General features: G+C 38.0%; 1 protein-coding gene across 6 annotated transcripts in view; it reads right to left on the bottom strand.

Moving 5' to 3' along the window:
* Positions 1-20,011, bottom strand: part of LOC136879059 (core histone macro-H2A.1) — a 380,958-nt gene that overhangs the window by 318,464 nt on the left and 42,483 nt on the right. For all 6 annotated transcript variants that reach the window (XR_010860885.2, XR_010860886.2, XM_067152802.2 and 3 more), the window contains exon 4: positions 12,076-12,185. Coding sequence is in view for 4 of the 6 variants with exons in the window: in XM_067152802.2 (XP_067008903.2) it covers positions 12,076-12,185 (110 nt within the window). In the remaining 2 variants the exon portion in view is untranslated. The remainder of the gene's footprint in view (positions 1-12,075; positions 12,186-20,011) is intronic.

Below are 20,011 nucleotides of genomic sequence, written 5' to 3'. Positions count from 1 at the left end.
GTGCAGTCGAATGAAGGCAGGTGATGCAGGAAATATTAGATTAGGAAGTGAAGTCTTAAAGGAAGTAGATGAATATTGTTACTTGGGTAGTAAAATAACTAACGATGGCAGAAGTAAGGAGGACATAAAATGCAGATTAGCACAAGCAAGGAAGAGCTTTCTTAAGAAAAGAAATTTGCTCACTTCAAACATTGATATAGGAATTAGAAAGATGTTTTTGAAGACTTCACGTGGAGCGTGGCATTGTATGCAAGTGAAACATGGACGATGACTAGCTCAGAAAGAAAGAGAATAGAAGCTTGTGAAATGTGGTGTTACAGAAGAATGCTGGAGGTGAGATGGATAGATCGAATCACAAATGAAGAGATACCGAATCGAATTGGCGAGAGGAGATCGATTTGGCTAAATTTGACTAGAAGAAGAGATAGAATGATAGGACACATCTTGAGACACCCAGGACTTGTTCAGTTGATTTTTGAAGGAAGTGTAGGTGGTAAGAACGGTACGGGTAGACCAAGGTATGAATACGACAAGCAGATTAGAGCAGATGTAGGATACAGTAGTTACGTAGAAATGAAAAGGTTAGCACAGGATAGGTACATGGAGAGTTGCATCAAACCAGTCTATGGACTGATGACTCAAACACACATTAAATTTTAGGTTTTATCATTTTCATAATATTTCATTAATTTCTTTATTCATTGATATGGTGAATTAGGATACAATACTCCTTTATATTGTAAGAAAAACAAAAGATACTGTTATATTCCTTGAATTGACATCACTGATGAAGGGAATGGATATTTTTCCAGAAACACGTATGATAAAATGTGTAAGCTGTAGTGGGACAGAACTGCAACTGGATGTTGTGTGTTGCAAGAAGTTGGAGTTTGGAAATGTAAAAGTTTTTTTTTTTTTTAATTTAACATATCTGAAGGATTTTATTTTGTTTGTAATATTTTGAGAAATGAAGAAATAAGAACTCTGGACTCTACTGGAATTATTTTGTGTAACTGCAAGAAATATCAATTTAAATGTGTGTGTAATAATTTTTCTTTTAGGCAATAAGCAAGAAATGTTGAACTGTATGTACATTGAGAGATGAAGAGATACCGAATCGAATTGGCGAGAGGAGATCGATTTGGCTAAATTTGACTAGAAGAAGAGATAGAATGATAGGACACATCTTGAGACACCCAGGACTTGTTCAGTTGATTTTTGAAGGAAGTGTAGGTGGTAAGAACGGTACGGGTAGACCAAGGTATGAATACGACAAGTTCTTCTTCTTCTTCTTCTTTTATGACCACATAGGATCACTTTAGTCAGTCCGTCGTTCAGGTCTCTTTGAAGGGATTGTTCGGGCTTTGCGGTCCTCCCAGTACTTCTTCAGACGCTCCGATCTTCGTGCCCTTTCCTCAGTTGAAAATGTGCGTGTTGTTGGTTTGTTTTGTGTAAGGGTAAAGCGGAGGTTTGTATTCTTGAGTTTTGTATTCAATTTTATCTTATTTTTGGTGTCTTCTGTTGTAAGGCCTATTTCCTTCAGATCCTCTCTTACTTCTCTGATCCATTTACATCCTGTTGTGGTATTTTTTGAGACGAGATTGTGTTGTACTAGTTGTTTCAGAAGTCTTGAGTCCTGCATCCTCATGATATGTCCAAAGAATCCCAGTCTCCTCTTACGCATAGTATCTGTAATGGGTTCTAGCTCTTTGTACACGACTTTGTTAGGTATTAACCGCCACTGTCCATCTTTCTGATATTTTTTGTTGATACAGGTTCTTCCAATCCTCCTTTCAATTTTCTGAAGTCTGTCAGTCTTTGATTGTTTATTCAGGTAAAAGAGTGTTTCTGCTGCATATGTAGCTTCCGGTTTTATAACTGTGTTGTAGTGTTTTATTTTTGAATTTATTGATAGACATTTCTTTTTGTAGATATCCCATGTTAATTTTTGTGCTTTAGCTAATCTATTTGTTCTTACTTGGATTGAGATTTTTTCATTTAAGTTATGTGTTATTACTTCTCCAAGATATTTAAACTGAGTTACTATTTTGATTTTATTACCATTTATGGTGACTTCTTTTAGCTGTGTTGGTTTTTGGGGCATAATTTCTGTTTTTTCAAATGATATTTTGAGGCCAATTTTATTTGCAATGTTTTGAAGTTCTGATATCTGGGTTCTTGCTTCTTTTATGTCCACTGCTAGTAATGCTAAATCGTCAGCAAAACCCAGGCAATTTGTTTTGATTTTTCGGCCAATCTTTATTTTGGGGGGACATTTTCTAAACCATTCCCTCATTACCATTTCTAGAGCACAGTTAAATAATAGTGGTGAGAGCCCATCTCCCTGCCGTAGTCCAGTTTTAATTTCAAATGTCTCTGATGTTTCACCCCTAAACTTCACTTTTGACTTGGTATTGGTGAGAGTCAATTTTATCATGTTTATTAATTTGGGGTGTAGTCCAAGGTGTCTTAAAATTTTAAACAGAGATTCTCTATGGATGCAATCATAAGCTTTCTTGAAATCTACAAATGTTATCACCATATCTCTGTTTCTTCTCCTGTTATAGTCCATTATCAACTTAAGACTCATGATCTGATCAGGACAGCTCCTCCAGGGTCTGAAACCTCCTTGATATTCTCCTAGTTCTTTCTCAAGTTGTAAACTTATCCTATTAAGGATGATTATTGAAAATATTTTGTATGTTATGTCTAGGAGAGAGATTCCCCTGTAGTTATTAGGGTCGGTTTTGTCCCCTTTTTTGTGCAGAGGATGAATGAGGGCTGTTGTCCAGTGTTCTGGTAGTTCTTCTTTAATCCAGATAGAGACAAGTTGTTGATGGAGGGCAACTTTTGCTGAGGTTCCTGCATATTTCCAGATTTCCGCAAAGGTCTGATCTTCTCCTGGCGCTTTGTAGTTTTTTAATTTATTCAGAGCTTGGTAGACTTCCTTTATTGTGGGGGGATTGATGTTTTCTGGTGATGTTTTTATCGGGGTGTTGGTGTCCAAATGAAGGAGTTCTGTAGGTTCCTCACAATTTAAAAGCTTGTTGAAATGTTTAGCCAGAATTTCTGCATTGTCTTTATTGTTATGGGCCAGCTTACCATCTTCATCCTTCATCAGTAGGGTCGGGGGTTCATATTTTTGGAGCTGCTTTCTGAAGGTTTTGTAGTAGTCCCTTGATTTAGTTTTACTGAACTGTTCTTCAATTAACTGCAGGGTGTCCTTATGATGTTGTCTTTTTATTCTTCTTAAGACTTGGGTAGTTTCTTTTCTCTGTTTTACTAGCTTTTGATAGGATATTTCTGTCTTTTGGGACTGATGTAATAGCCATGCCTGATGTCTTTTCTCCACTGTTTCATCACATTCACTGTTCCACCATTGGTGTTTTTTTACGTGGTTTAATTGGAGCTAGGTCTTCTGCAATTTGTTTAAGGTTGTGTACTAAGTCTTCAAGTTTGTCTGTGATTTTTATTTTTTCAGTTGCTTTCTGGTAATTTTTGTTGTTGATTAGCTGGGTAGGATCTATTTTTCTTTTAGTTTTAAGGGCTTGCTTTTGTTGTCTCCTCTGGGGAGTGAGTTTAATTTTAATTTTAACTACGTAGTGATCTGAACCTGTGTCTATTCCTCGGAGGACTTTGACGTTATAGATCTCTTTGTGGTGGTATTTGTCCATGCAGACGTGGTCCAGTTGCCATTCTCCTTTAGTGTAGTCAGGGTGTTTCCATGTTTTGAGTTTTTGAGGTTTCCTCTTAAAACATGTAGATTTTGAGATTAAATTATGGTTTCTACACAGGTCAACTAGTCTCTCTCCATTTTTATTTGTTTTCTTGTGTGCTGGCCATTTTCCGATGATGTCACGGTATTTTCTTTCTCTGCCTAGTTGAGCGTTGAAGTCACCTATTAATAATTTTATATGGTGTTTGGGGATGTTATCTATGGTCTGGTCCAATAGGTCCCAAAATTCTCCTGTTTCCTCCTGGTCTTTTGAGGAGTTGTTTTTATCATTAGTGGGAGCATGGGCATTTATTATAGTATAGATTTTATTAGATGCCTTTAAGGTGAGCATTGAGAGTCGTGGAGACTGTGATCTGAATTCTTGAACTGAGTTTATTATTTTAAGGCTGACCAAAAATCCTGTTCCAAATTGTGGGACATTCTTCATCACTCTCTTCCCGGGTATACCTTTATAAAGTCTGTACCCTTGAGATTCCAAGGCATCCTGGTCAGTGTTTCTAATTTCCTGTAATCCCATGATAAGAATTTTGTGTTGGTCCATTATGTCGGTGATCACTTTTAGTTTACCGGTTTGCATGAGTGAGTTTATGTTGTGTGTAGAGAAGTATGTTATCTGCTTTGGTTTGATTCTTGATTTTGTCTCATTCGTGTATGTAGTACTGGGGTATTTCCGTGCCTCCGACTTCACGGTATCTTTCAGGTGGCAGCCCACCGTATCCGAATGCTGCCTTCTCTGAACTCTTGGTTCAGCCGGTGGAGTATTCCTTAAAAGACCTTCCATGGTTGACTGTCAAGGTGTCACCTGTGTGGGACTAGGTCCCGAATTACAACTCTGGATGTGATCCAGTGAGGTGATAATGAGGCCGCTCCTCTGGAGTACAGACGCCTTGTGCAGCCGCCCCTAACCTGGAGAACAGACGCTGCATAATGGATTCCAGTGGCATTTCCTCCACTGTGGGGACCATCACCCCACCCAAAGGGGCTCATTCGCCCGAAGCCGTTGGCCCCCTTAGGGAGTCAGGTTATTTCCCGCCGCCCAACACTCGGCGACAAGTTATATAACTAATAAAATGTAATTTAAGAACACCTCAAGATTGGATTGTTAACATTGCAAGAGTGATAAAGTGATTTGTATATCATGATGTAATTTGGTAACATTTAAAAAATGTAAAGGTGCTTTAATTTGGAACAGCCTATACCGCACGCGCGGTTATGGATGTTGAAATAACTGATGTAATTTATCTAGCCTCTGTAGACAGGAAATGACCATATAAGGTCATTGATGGTTATGAATTTCATGTTTTTGGTCCGCATTGAACTGAGAATAATATATAAGTAATAATAATAACAACGTAAACGTTTCCACCTTTTCAATACTAAAATATATTCACAAAATTATAAATTACACGGTACTAGTTTCGACCCATCTAGGGGTCATCATCAGTCGTATTGGAGCGAAGATCATTTTTGGCGAAATCCTAAGAAAATGTTATTTTAAAGAATAACAAGTGAAATGAGATGTTATTATGGTAATAGTTAATAATACAAGGAATATACATACTAAGAGATTGTAATCAAGCCATATCCGGTCTTCTTGCCGGTTTTGGAAAAATGATGCGTATGCTCGGCGTCATTTTCCATTCGACCGCCCTAGCAAGCATTCGCGCTCAAGGGTTACCCTCGGGAACTCCTGCCTTTCCGAGGTAAGTGTTATTTCAGTGCTATTTTCATGTTATTATCAATGTTTTCTGATTTCGTTTGATTTAATTAAATTCCTTTGTGTTTCGGTATTTTCTTGCTTAATGTAATTTTCAAAGTTTTAATATTCAACGTGTCTTGAGTTTGCTCTAGATTCTAGATTTCGTAATTTAAAGTTTTTCTCCTGTCTTTTAATCAACTATCCTTTCTGTCTTTTAATCAACTATCCTTTCATTTCTGATTTGGTTTCGTAATCATTCCGTTACTCAAATGTGTAAAGTATCTGCTGCTCTGTCATGTGACTTAGTCTCTTGTAATTTTGGTTATTTGTTATTTTTAATAGAATTGAGCTAGAGGGTGCTTCATGTAAGTCTTTTCTCCCCCATAACGTCATACGTTCTCATGGACCTTGTAAGGGCTTCCGCACGTTCCACCATCCTTTCTTAGTTGTCATTTTTAGGCCTGTAAGTGTTCCCTGTATTTGGTTTAATTTTGCATATCAAAAATACTCGTCACGCTTCTATGTTCTGATATGAATACATCGCCACTGCGTTATTTCTTAGTCATATTATTAAGTTTTTTTATTATTACTATTCTTATATTATTATTATTATTATTATTATTATTATTATGTGTAACCGTAATTGTGCCCTTGTCCGATGGCGGTTACAAAATGAATAATTTCAATAATTAAAAGTGTATTGACAAGGTGGACCCAACATAAACTATTTTAAATAGTTTCTTTAATATATTAAGACAAGTCAATACAGAATCAAATAAATACCTATTATGGTTAAGTTTATCAACACTGAGCTTTGATGACAGGTCCGCGTACATTATTCGAGCCAGAGTTCATCAATCATATTGGCTAGCAAGTGGTGGCATGCCAGGCTCTTGGCAATGTTTGCAGCTGGTAACAGATCTGGAGAATATGCTTTCTAATGCATTAGTTGAACACACTTTGTATCGAGGAAGGTCAGAACAGCACAGGCAACATGCGATCATGCAATGTCTTGTTGCAAGGTAGCATCATAGAGGCTCTGCATACAGTGCACAGCCATGGGCCTCAACACGTCAGAACCGTAGCTGGGGCTGTCGAACAATAGGCGAGTGGGATGTGCACCCAATGTCACCCCATACCATCACTGCAGATGCTACGCCCACATGACGATTGCGAATGCAAGCCGACAACATTAGTTCTCCTCGGTACCTCCAAATGTAGATATGTCCATCATTATGCTGTATGCAGAACCGGGATTCGTCCGAAAAGACAATGTGACCACATTCCTGTGGCCATGATCGTTGTTCAACGCACCACTGTAGGTACAGGTGCCTCTAGAGCATCACGGGAAGTCGCAAGAATGGTTGTCATGCTCATAGTTCGTGGTGCTGCAGATGTTGTCTTCTTCCTAGACATGTCCGGGAGATTTTCATTAATTCCAAAATATCCTCCATTTGTGACAATAGTGATTTCAACTGCCAAATTTTGGTGAATTGCTTTCAGAGCAAAAATGAAATGGCGTATGGCTTTTAGTGCCGGGAGTGTCCGAGGTCATGTTCGGCTCGTGAGGTGCACGTCTTTTGATTTGACTCCCGTAGGCGACCTGTGCATCGTGATGAGGATGAAATTGTGATGAAGATGACACATACACCCAGCCCCCGTGCCAGCGAAATTAACCAATGATGGTTAAAATTTCCGACCCCACCGAGAATCGAACCCGGGACCCCTGTGACCAAAGGCCAGCACGCTAACCATTTGGCCATGGAGCTGGACGCTTTCAGAGCTATCTTGTATTTACAAATTCCACCAAAAAATGGCATGTCATTAAGGTCTATAAATATATTCTAAGTCAACAAATTACAAATTCCACCATAAAATGGCATGTCATTATGTTCTATAAATATATTCTAAGTCAACGAATTGTTTTGAAGAAGATCAGATCTTCAGAAGAATACAGTTGAACACATCATGGCTGTGCCCACTAATTCAATTGATAATTGCTTATAAAGAATATTTTTCCCATTAAAATAAATTACAGAATAACCCCAATTTTGCGTGGCCTCGATTTAGCATGAACCCGCATTTAATGGAAGAAATTTCAAGTCCCAAAAATTATTCTGCAAGAGCAATGTAATTTTACATTCGATTTAACGTAATTTGTATAAGGAAATGTTAAAATTCTCGAGTATTTATATTTCTATTCCTTACGGTTATGGGACAATAAAAACCTACGAAAAAGATGTCACAAGCTGGCTAAGGATGATTCAAGGCAGAGGAAAAATTTAGAGCATGGGGGCACATACACATCCAACTGCTGCTGGTGTAGTACAGTAGTAAAACAAAAGTCCACTACAGTGAGAATACCGTTGCAACAATATTTTTATCCCCCTTGGAAATTCCTGTGCAACATCCCTTTTGCCGATTCATCCACTATTACGAGTAAATTTCGGCGCATTCGGTTTCCGTAGTCGATATTCATACACTCTACTTCAGCATTTATATACAATATGATCGATCATCTTCCTCATGAGCAAGCTCTACTCTGATGCTGATTAACCCTCCAAGTGGCAACGCCTGATATCAGGCGTTTTGACATGCTCTTTATTTTCTTTTGATAATATTATTATTCATCGAAATGTGCTAATTACGAATCAATTGAAGGAGAAATGTTCAGCCATAATCATGAAATAGTTTGTATAATAACATCTTACACTAATCTAGTGTAAATCGTTGCCAAAGTAGCGTCATAATTCCGCTGTCTTGTGCTAGCTGCTACTTACTCAGCGGCCGGCCACACGAATGTCTCAGCTGAGCCAGCTATATTTAGTCGCCAGTTTTCCTTCTGATATCAATCTGAAGTGTTGATATGCACTCATCTCAGCAACACTGAATCATTTCCTCACAGGAACAGTGAATAAATCTTCAAAGGGACTGTCTCAGATTGTTTGAGGTATAAAACTTGAACCTAGGCAAATCGATTACTTTAGGCAAGGTGACGTTCTACTGGTTGCTTATAAAGAGACGAAAACAAGGAAACCAGTTTATTGTCTCACAACAGGATGTTATATTGAGGGAGAGGAGGGGTTGAAACCACTACTGATTCGTAAGTACAATAACTTCATGGGAGGTGTAGATAATAAAGGTAAGTGCATTTTCCATGCCACTTGTTCCAGACCCACTAGAAGGTACTGGAAGCAGTTTTTTTCAAATCTTCTAGATATGACATTATTTGACACATACGTCCTGTACATAAAGAACACTGATAAGCCTTTAGCAAGATGAGACTTCATGATCACTATAGTTAGGGGATTGCTAAATGAACAGTTCCCAATTCCAGTTATGAGGCCAACAGGTCATGCAGGAGGCCCCTCTCATGCTCTCGAAATATTGCCACAGAATAACAATCGCCTACGTGTTGTGTGCTTGAAAGTAAAGAAGAAGAAGGAGAAGAAGTCTACATTCTGGAGTCGAGGATGTAATGGTGGTATTCACCAGGGGTGTTATAAACTAGTGCACTTCTGGAGGCCTCACAATCATGGAGTAAAAAGGAAGACCCACCCAAGTGACTCTGAGTGAAATGTACAAGTGGTAGCATACAATTGTTGTATACATTGTTGTATAATTTTTCCAGCTAAGAACAGTATTATAAACTATATACTGGTATGCACCTATTTACCATGAACTGGTGCTTCTTTTGTATATGCCATTTTTAAAATTTACCTAATTATAAACATTTTATATATAGCAAAACGTTTGCAAAAATAAATAATATAAACAAATTCAACATATTTTTGGTCTTACACTTTGTGGATGATAAATAACAGCTTTAGTATCGTCATCATCTTATTCCTTGTACTTTTGAGGATAAAAGGGTGTGCTGTTTATGTATGTATAACAAGTCAACGATTTTTAACACAATTTATACTAAGAGTCTGCAACACTGGTAAAATATCACTGCCATTACAGGATAAATGACCGCCACTTTGAGGGTTAATAATAGCCCACAACTCCAACTGGTGTAAACAACATGCTAAATGCGTAAATAACATGGCCAATAGCAGTTAACTCCTTACAAATAAATGCTGAAGTAAACGACTGCTTTATTTTTCATACTACACACTTAAAAAAAAAATTGATTTACGTCACACCGATACAGATAGGTCTTATGGCGACGACGGGATAGAAGGAAGTAAGGTACAACCGGACAAATTAGGGGCACGTGGCTGTGAGAGCTTGCATCCGGGAGACGGTTCGTTCGAATCCCACTGTCGGCAGCCCTGAAGATGGCCGCTTCCTTCCAACCCGTAGGCCTTTCCTATCCCATCATCGCCATAAGACCTATTTGTGTCCATGCGACGTAAAGCCACTCCAGCATTTGCCTGGTGTGAAAATAGGGCTGCCACTATGTATGTGACCCAAACATAGTATTCCCGAACAACCTTTTGAACAGACTAAAGCGGACTCGCCTCCGTTGCCACACAGCACAGATCACCGATAGTAACCTGAATTCATGTATTAATGTATTCATATTAGTGGAGTCCCATACCAGCACTGAATGAATGGCTACATCTTAAAATAATTAAGTTATTGAATTAAATTATCCATTAACTACAACTTCAAGCTTAAAGCATTGCAAACAAATTTGTTTGACATGAACATTCATTACATTTGTTGAATTATTATTGTCATAATACACATTAGGCCCGCATTATTTTATTACAGCATTATGGCCCGAGTCCAGCATGGTTGTATATCTGTCAGCCTTGCCACTTCATGAACAGTAGTAATACCGCCGACAACAGTTTTCACTCGGAAATGCTCATAAACAGACAGATTCATTTCTCTCCTGCTGGATTTGTAAAAATCTCACGTTTCTTTTTCAACTGAAAGCAGTGTGGTGAGTTTTGTTTGGATCCACTGCACGAAGTTCTATGTACACGTAATGATAATCAGTAATAAGAAAAAGTAAGAATAAACCAACACATGTACAAGATGCTCAAAGCACATAATATGCACATACATATTACATAAAATCAGCTTCATGGTCCGTATTGCACTTGAACAGATTCACAACTAAGTATTTTTTTATTTTCCACCTTGTCGATACATTAAATTGCTTAAGGCAACTTGTTGGTTAAAAGTGGTACATGTTCATATGAATATTTCATCTAAACAGTGTTATGTGCTGAAGATGTTGATAATATACGAAACATGTACCACTTTAAACCAATAAGTTGCCTTAAGCAATTTAGTGTATCAACAAGGTGGAAAATAAAAAAATACTTAGTTGTGAATCTGTTTTTTCATAGCAAAGCACACTGATAAAATTCTCTCACTGATGTTTTAAATGGTCCATGATAATGTAACTGCACCCACGTGGTCAAGGCAGCTCTGCATACGCAACACCATTGCCATAACTCATGGTGGCAATAGGCACAAAACGTGCAGCTCCCCTTACCCCTCTCCTACCATTTGACAACACTGCAGGTGCAGCCCCTCTCACCCAAGTCTTTGCCTGGCCTATAATGCCTCTTCCACTTTAGTTTGCTGAAAAGGTGGCCTGGAATATAGATACTGAAATAAAATAAGAATGTGATAACTCCTTCTTCTCCCAATACAGCGTTATCACTGTTTTCAGAGGTTGATTTATACTCTTGTGTCAGGTTAAATTTCAGAAAGTTTATCCCCATGTAAATTTATAGCGAAAAGGTTATCATTGAAGTAAGAAAATTGAAACGCTTACCTCAGAAGCCTATGGAGTGATGCTATTACAATTTTTATGAATGAAACTGAACGTCTGTGTTCACAGATTATTGAATCTAGAAAATACCATAATAATGATTAAATCACTGCATGGTCCTAGAAAACATTCAAACAAACTGACTGCTATTGCAAGTAATGAACTTCATTCCAGTTCTGAAATTGACTTTAAATATCTAAGATACAATTCTAAAATAATTCAAATGTATAAAGTCCACCTATTCAATACAAGTATGCCATTTAATAAATCGTCTGTCTAGAAAGCTACATAGGACATGTATTATTTATTAAATGGTATACTTGTATTGAATAAGTGGATTTTATACCATGAAATTCTTTCAGATTTTTATCTTGGATAAATTGATTACTGCTTTATACTGATTTTATAATTTAATTTTGTAAGAGTGTGGCATCTTTTCTGACTTTACAGAAAACTGCATTCAACAACAAAATCTATTGTCAAACGTAAGATTTAACGATGGGCTCACCATTACCTAAATTGTTGACCAACTAAGAAACAGAGAGGGAGACAGTTTTATGAGGTTTGGAACTGAAAGAGGCTAGATATAGTTCATTCACAGAGGCTTGCAGACTGAATAGGAACCACAATACCCTGTGTATGTTCCGAGGATCATCAGTTGGGCACAGGTTTGTTAATCTGTTTGTTAGGCTGTACCCAAGTCTTTCTTTCTTTCTTCATTTATTTATTTATTTATTTTCAGAGAACAGTACAGGTCCCTTTGTAACTACAATGTAGTGTATAGGGCAGGTTTGCTGTCATTGTGTAAATAATGTGTGATGGTGCAATTTATGTAAAACCGGCCAAAAAAAGGTGTGCTTTGTACTAAAACCTTGATATAAGGTTTACTGTATTACTCACCTTCTGTCCAAGGAACAACTTCTTCTCTGATAAAATGGTTACTCCAGTTCCAGCTGTACTATTATTAGCTGTGTTATCTTTCGTTTTTCCTTTACCTTTTCCAGGTTTTCCTGAAATCATACATACTCTTTTAAACACTTGCATTAAGCAGCATTGTTGAATCCAGTTTATTTGCTCCCTTAAATTGCCTCTCTTCCTCTCCAAATATTTACAACAAACTCTGGTCAGGTGACTGCAGAATTATCAACACAAAATCAAGCATGGGAAATGTAGGACTATAACCAGGAAAATAAACAGATGTGCAGTACATGTCTTCTACTTCAGCAGATTGATAATATACAAAGAGATGGAAGAGTTAACACAATACATAAAAGCAGATGAAACTGCGATGGGGACGGGAATGCAGGAAACTATGGACAGTGGCAAAGGAATGAAAAAGGAAGCCTACTGGTAAAATTCTGCACTGATATGCTTGCTAACACTTTATTCAAAAGGCACAAAATATGAATGTATGCAAGACGAAGATCTGGAGATACTGTAGATATCAAAGAGATCTCATTATGGTTAGGCAGAGATTCAGAAAGCATGAGGTGGATAGCAAGATCTTTATGGGAATAGTCATGGATTCCAATCACAATTTCATGGCCATAAAATGCCAACTAAACTGAAGAAACAGAAGAAAGTATAGAAAACAAAGAGAGAGGATGTGAATAACCAAAGAAAGAGAATGTTTCAAGAGAAGTTTTGAAGAAGGACTTACTGACGACAGTGAAAGAAACACCGGGTGAGTTGGCCGTGCGGTTAGGGCACGCAGCTGTGAGCTTGCATCCGGGAGATAGTGCGTTCGAACCCCACTGTTGGCAGCCGTGAGATGGTTTTCTGTGGTTTCAAATTTTCAAATCAGGCAAATATACCTTAAATAAGGGCATGGCCGCTTTCTTTGCACTCCTAGCCCTTCCCTATCCCATCGTCGCCGTAAGACCTATCTGTGTCGGTGCGACCTAAAGCAACTAGCAAAAAAAGTGAAAGAAACGCAACACATGAAAAGTGCATAGCCCTGAGAAATGAGATAAATAGCGCTAATGATGAAAACATACATAGCAAGATAAAATAGGAATCAGTGGATATCTCGTGACATATTAACACACTGAAAACGCCATCCGCAGAAACAACGGATGGGGTTTTTCATTGCTCAGAGAATCTACAGGCGCAGGTTTGTACATTGCTGTCGAGTAATTGTTTAAAAATTTAAAAAATGAGTGTTTTCAAATGAGGACACTGGGAGTTCGGGCATTCTTGAGCATTGTTAACCGCTTGTTCATGCTGCATTTGTGAAGAAGTTACCATTTAGATTATCACTGTCTATACAGGGTGAGGTCTTTTCCACTGTTTCGCTTGTAGTGCAGTGGAGAGAATGAAGCAGGAAATCCAATCTCTTTCTCCGAAAGAAATATTTGAAAACATCTTCTTATGATGAACACATTGAATATGCCTTGGGTTATATCGAAATAGAGGGCATGATGTACTACTGGATAAGAACAACTGCATTGTGACTAACATCACTGACAGACTCAGAGTCTGGAAGTCATATACAGAAGAACAGTTCAAAGATGATACACCTAACATGGTGTGAACGAGGCGAACATAGGTCCTGCCATTTTGAAGGACGAGGTGAAACCTGTCATCTGCCAAACGAAAAATGGAAAGGCCCCCGGACCTGATGAAGTGCATGCAGAACTCCTCACACTCCTGGCAACAATGGTATCAGTATTCTGACAGACCTATTCAACAAAATCTACTCAACTGGAATAATCCCAGAAGACTGGCTTAGGTCCACTTTCATCACTCTCTCCAAAAAGGCAAATGCCAGACGATGCAAAAAGCACAGAACCATCAGTCTGATGAGCCATATCCTAAAGATATTCTTAAAGATCATTCATTGCAGAATCCGTGCTAAGTGTGAAGAAGTGATAACTGAAACACAGTTCGGATTCAGGAATGGTCTTGGGACTAGAGATGCACTTTTCTGTATTCAAGTACTTGTCCAGCATTGCTTGGAAATGAACAAGGATGTCTGTGCACGTTTCATAGACTACGAAAAGGCATTTGACAAAGTCCAGCACGGGAAGTTGATGGAAATACTGCACAACATCGGACTTGACGACCAAGATATTCGGATTATTGCCAACTTGTATTGGGGTCAGAAAGCAGCAATCAAGATTGAGGAAAACCTGTCAGAAGAAATGGACATCCGCCGGGGCGTTCAACAAGGTTGCGTATTATCGCCTCTACTCTTCAACATTTACTCAGAGGCTATCTCTGCAGAACCTCAATCAATCAATCAATCAATCAATCAATCAATCAATCAATCAATCAATCAATCAATCAATACTGATCTGCATTTAGGGCAGTTGCCGAGATGGCAGATTCCCTATCTGTTGCTTTCCTAGCCTTTTCCTAAATGATTTCAAAGAAATTGGAAATTTATTGAACATCTCCCTTGGTAAGTTATTCCAATCCCTAACTCCCCTTCCTATAAATGAATATTTGCCCCAGTTTGTCCTCTTGAATTCCAACTTTATCTTCATATTGTGATCTTTCCTACTTTTATAAACGCCATTCAAACTTATTCGTCTACTAATGTCATTCCACGCCATCTCTCCGCTGACAGCTCGGAACATACCACTTAGTCGAGCAGCTCTTCTTCTTTCTCTCAATTCTTCCCAACCCAGACATTGCAACATTTTTGTAACGCTACTCTTTTGTCGGAAATCACCCAGAACAAATCGAGCTGCTTTTCTTTGGATTTTTTCCAGTTCTTGAATCAGGTAATCCTGGTGAGGGTCCCATACACTGGAACCATACTCTAGTTGGGGTCCTACCAGAGACTTATATGCACTCTCCTTTACATCCTTACTACAACCCCTAAACACCCTCATAACCATGTGCAGAGATCTGTACCCTTTATTTACAATCCCATTTATGTGATTACCCCAATGAAGATCTTTCCTTATATTAACACCTAGATACTTGCAATGATCCCCAAAAGGAACTTTCACCCCATCAACGCAGTAATTAAAACTGAGAGGACTTTTCCCATTTGTGAAACACACAACCTGACTTTTAGCCCCGTTTATCAACATACCATTGCCTGCTGTCCATCTCACAACATTTTCAAGGTCACGTTGCAGTTGCTCACAATCTTGTAACTTATTTATCACTCTATAGAGAATAACATCATCCGCAAAAAGCCTTACCTCCGATTCCACTCCTTTACTCATATCATTTATACATATAAGAAAACATAAAGGTCCGATAATACTGCCTTGAGGAATTCCCCTCTTAATTATTACAGGGTCAGATAAAGCTTTGCCTACTCTAATTCTCTGAGATCTATTTTCTAGAAATATAGCAACCCATTCAGTCACTCTTTTGTCTAGTCCAAATGCACTCATTTTTGCCAGTAGCCTCCCATGATCCACCCTATCAAATGTTATTGCTATGAAGGTGTGCCAACTTTCAAAACACAACTCTTGGCACAGAGAAGCTAAAATTTTTAAGGAACTGTTTTAGTTGTTTCGTAGATCGCACTGTAACGTGGGCAATATTATTAAATTCCCCTGTTATTCTTTCCCATGTATCCTCCTTTTCTTTTAATTTTATACCATCAATCTTCTTGCATTCTGTAAATCTTCGGTACTCTGTGGCTAATTCAATAAGTCATGATTTTTCTAAAGCAGAAAAATTCGTGCCACTATTTCTCTTCTGCACTTCTTCCATTTTTCGTTCAAGATCGCGAAAGAGTAATATCTACCACGGACCTGAGGAAGAAAACGAAATACCGCGCAAGAAATGAACAAAAGAACCACGCAAGAAGTGTGTTCGTGATTTCTGATTTTTAGTCACTGCCTCCTTGATTATTAGGACAGCTGTTTCCTGCGACGTTTAACGCAGTGTTAGTTAACCCGCTGCCGAAATAGCTTGGTGAAACGCGTGACTTGTAAGAATGAGTTAAAATATTAACCCTAAGTTAACAAACCCAGGGTTAGAGTATATTTAACCCACGTTGATGAAACCGGGCCTAAGAAAACCTAGTTCATGGTCATCAGTAAACGGCAAGACGTCCAGGAGCAGCTCACTCACAACAATGAACCCATCGCTAGGGTTCACCAATACAAGTATCTAGGATGTTACCTCAATCAGAAATGGGACTGCAGCCAGGAAATACGGGTCCGCATTGAACATGTGAGAAGCATCTTCATGCAGATGAAGAACTGCTCAACAATCGCAACCTACAACTAAACCTAAGGCTCCGACTGGTCTGTGCCTACATCCTTCCCACGTTACTTTATGGAATGGATGGCTGGACACTTACTCAAGCCCTCTGAAAAAAGACTGGAAGCATTCGAAATGTGGGTGTTGTCCCCGTTTTTACCATAAAGGTAAATTGCCCCAGACTAGTCAGCCGATCCCAGGCGTGCTCAGTCCGAACAATGATAAAAATAATGGATGATAGGAAAACTTAAAACGGTCCACCTTTTCAATACAAAAATGTTATAGTTTATTTATAACATGTATTTGTACTTGGAACTAGTTTCAACGCTGATTTGCGTCATCATCAGCCAAAATGTGGGAATAGGCAAGCATGTAGGCATTTATATTACACAAGGCGTTACATTAAACAATACACATCTTACAAGGAGATAAAAACAGGGACGAGTATAGAAACAAATGAATCGTTGAGAAAACAAAAGTTATACATATTAAAAATAACCTTAACCACACATCTTGCAGTGCGAAAGTGTTCTTCTTGAATGATTCCTGAATATAAAACACACGTGCACACATTTCTGAAGAGCCAGCAGGCAGGACAAGTAAAGTGAAACCTTAAGAGTTCTCATTTTTCTATGTTCTGACTAACTAATGAAGTCTCCCTTGAGTTCCTGATAAACATACAAAACAGGAAATTCTCCTTCACTCTCAACAATAGCTATAAAGACCAACGGTAAAATTTCATTTTAAATATTGTGCAGAGACGTGAAAGCATGATTTTGAACATGATATAACTCCTTCATATAACCCAGTTTTTTACACAAGGTGTTACATTAAATAATACACATCTTACGAGGAGGTAAAAACAGGGACGAATGCAGAAACACATGCATCGTTGAGAAAGCAAAGTTATACATATTAAAAATAAGCTTAACCACACAACTTGCAGTACGAAAATATTAGCCTTGAATGATTCCTGAATACAAAACGCACGCGCACACACTTCTGAAGAGCCAGCAGGCGGGGAAAAAAGTAAGGTGAAACCTTAAGAGTTCTTCTGAGAAGAGTTCATCATTCTTTCTATGATCTGACTAACTAATGAAGTCTCCCTTGAGTTCCTGATAAACATACACAATAGGAAATTAAACAATACACATCTTACAAGGAGATGAAAACAGGGAAAGTTATACATATTAAAAATAACCTTAACCACACATCTTGTAGTGCGAAAATATTCGTCTTGAATGATTCCTGAATACAAAACACACGCGCACACATTTCTGAAGAGCCAGCAGGCAGGAAAAAGTAAAGTGAAACCTTAAGAGTTCTTCTGAGAAGAGTTCATCATTTTTTCTATGTTCCGACTAACTAATGAAGTCTCCCTTGAGTTCCTGATAAACATACACAACAGGAAATTCTCCTTCACTCTCAACAATAGCTATAAAGACCAACGGTAAATTTCATTTTAAATATTGTGCAGAGACGTGAAAGCATGATCTTGAATATAATATAACTCCTTCATTTAACCCAATTTTTTACACAAGGTGTTACATTAAACAATACACATCTTACGAGGAGATAAAAACAGGGACGAATGTAGAAACAAATGCATCGTTGAGAAAGCAAAAATTATAAATATTAAAAATAAGCTTAACCACACAACTTGCAGTGCGAAAATATTTGCCTTGAGTGATTCTTGAATACAAGACACACGCGCACACATTTCTAAAGAGCCAGCAAGCAGGAAAAAGTAAGGTGAAACCTTAAGAGTTCTTCTGAGAAGAGTTCATCATTCTTTCTATGTTGCGACTAACTAGTGAAGTCTCCCTTGAGTTCCTGATAAACATACACAACAGGAAATTCTCCTTAACTCTCAACAATAGCTATAAAAGACCAACGGTAAATTGTATTTTAAATACTGTGCAGAGATGTGAAAGCATGATCTTGAACATGATATAAATTCTTCATTTAACCACCTTTGAAATTCTCTCTCTATATTACATAGCTTCATTAACACACCATTCTGTAGATGCACAAAATAATCTTGTAATCTTCACAGGTCTGGTATTCAGCTCGACAAGAATATAAAATAGGTATTAAGGAATACGTTGTTGAGAGTTTGGAGGATGACTGTGCCAGTATTTGTGGTGTATTGTTGCAGCGTTACGTGTAGGGTGGGGGCAGGTTTCTATGATGTTTATTGCGTGACATGAGGCGGTAAAGCTATGGCGCGAGATGAAGAGGAACAGAGCATATTGGATAGTTTAGGTCTGGGGAGCGGCCATTGTTGGATTAGGAGGGGAGAGGGGAGGAGCGGTAGGGGAGGAGGAGTGGAAGGAGGGGAAGTATGGAGGGTGATGTGGTGAAAGTGTGTGGCGTGACAAAGTATTATGCATAATCTGAAAGACAGATCTGTTTTTCGGGATATTCATGTTTTTGAAAAATTCAATGAGAAAGTTGAATAGGATCTTTGGTTTCTCTGAGATATCATTTAAGTTTAGGATGGGATTGAAATATTGGTCTAAATGAATATAGAGGTTTTCAGTGACGTCTAGGAAAGAACCTTTGTTTAGAATATCTAATACCTCAAGATTTTGATTTATTTCAGTAAAGTTGTGCTTAAATTCTTTTATATGTAGGCCGACCGCGGAAAAACGGTTGTGTTTTAGGGCATTGACATGTTCTGCATATCTGATTTTAAAGCTGCGTCCTGTTTGCCCTAGGTAAGAACTTTTGCAGTCTTGGCAAGAAAACCTATATACACCTGATTTAGAAAAAGGACTACTTTTATTTATTGATGAAGAGTTGTGTAGGATCTCTGTGCTTCTATTGTTAGTACGAAAGGCTATTTGAACGTTGTGTTTTTTAAAAAAGTTAGTGACGTTGTAAATTTCTTTATTGAAGGTAAATGTGGAAAACGTGGCAGTGCTAGTATTGTCTTTTATTAGGGTGGTTTTTGGGCGGTGTCTGAATTTATTGATTATTCTTTCAATAAAGGATTCATTATATCCATTGAATTTTGCTATAGAGCGAATGGTGTTCAATTCTTTATTTAAGTTGTTTTTTTTTTTTCTTTCTTTTTTTTTTTTTTTTTTGATAGGGATCTTTTGATCTTGATAGGGAACATATAACTAAATACGGACACGGTGAGGTCAATTAAAACTACAAATAAAGCAAGGCGAAGCATGATGTCAATTTTTTGGAGGAAAATCTGTTTATTAAAATAAACAAGATAAGTATTTTTTTTAAATAGCAAAAGTATCAAATAATCCAGATTTACATGACTTTTAAGCTGGATAAAGTCCATCTTGAGAATCAGAATATATTACAAATTTACAGTGTATGCCAACACACATACTTAACATATCCAATCAAATCTTGAAGTTTCATTAATTTTAACACATGGGCTTGCGTGCTCGCAGCACGCTCCTGACTTTACTTTTTGTTAACACTTTTAACTGTAGGTGAGTACGTTCCTCATTTCTGCACACTTGACATTGCAGTGGGGTTCCTAACCTTAAGAAAAGACGTGATCTAATGCGCAAAAAGGGAGGAACAAAACTAACCTAACTGTACAATATATAATCCGCTGAGTGGTAAAACATCCTACGCACAAAATATACATCTCGAGTCATGAGCGTAACAAACAGTGTGGATCGGAACC

The sequence above is a fragment of the Anabrus simplex genome, chromosome 8, assembly GCF_040414725.1.
Source record: "Anabrus simplex isolate iqAnaSimp1 chromosome 8, ASM4041472v1, whole genome shotgun sequence".
NCBI classification, from domain to species: domain Eukaryota; kingdom Metazoa; phylum Arthropoda; class Insecta; order Orthoptera; family Tettigoniidae; genus Anabrus; species Anabrus simplex.
The sequence above is the reverse complement of the archived record's forward strand: the minus strand, read 5'-3'. Positions and strand labels throughout refer to the sequence as shown.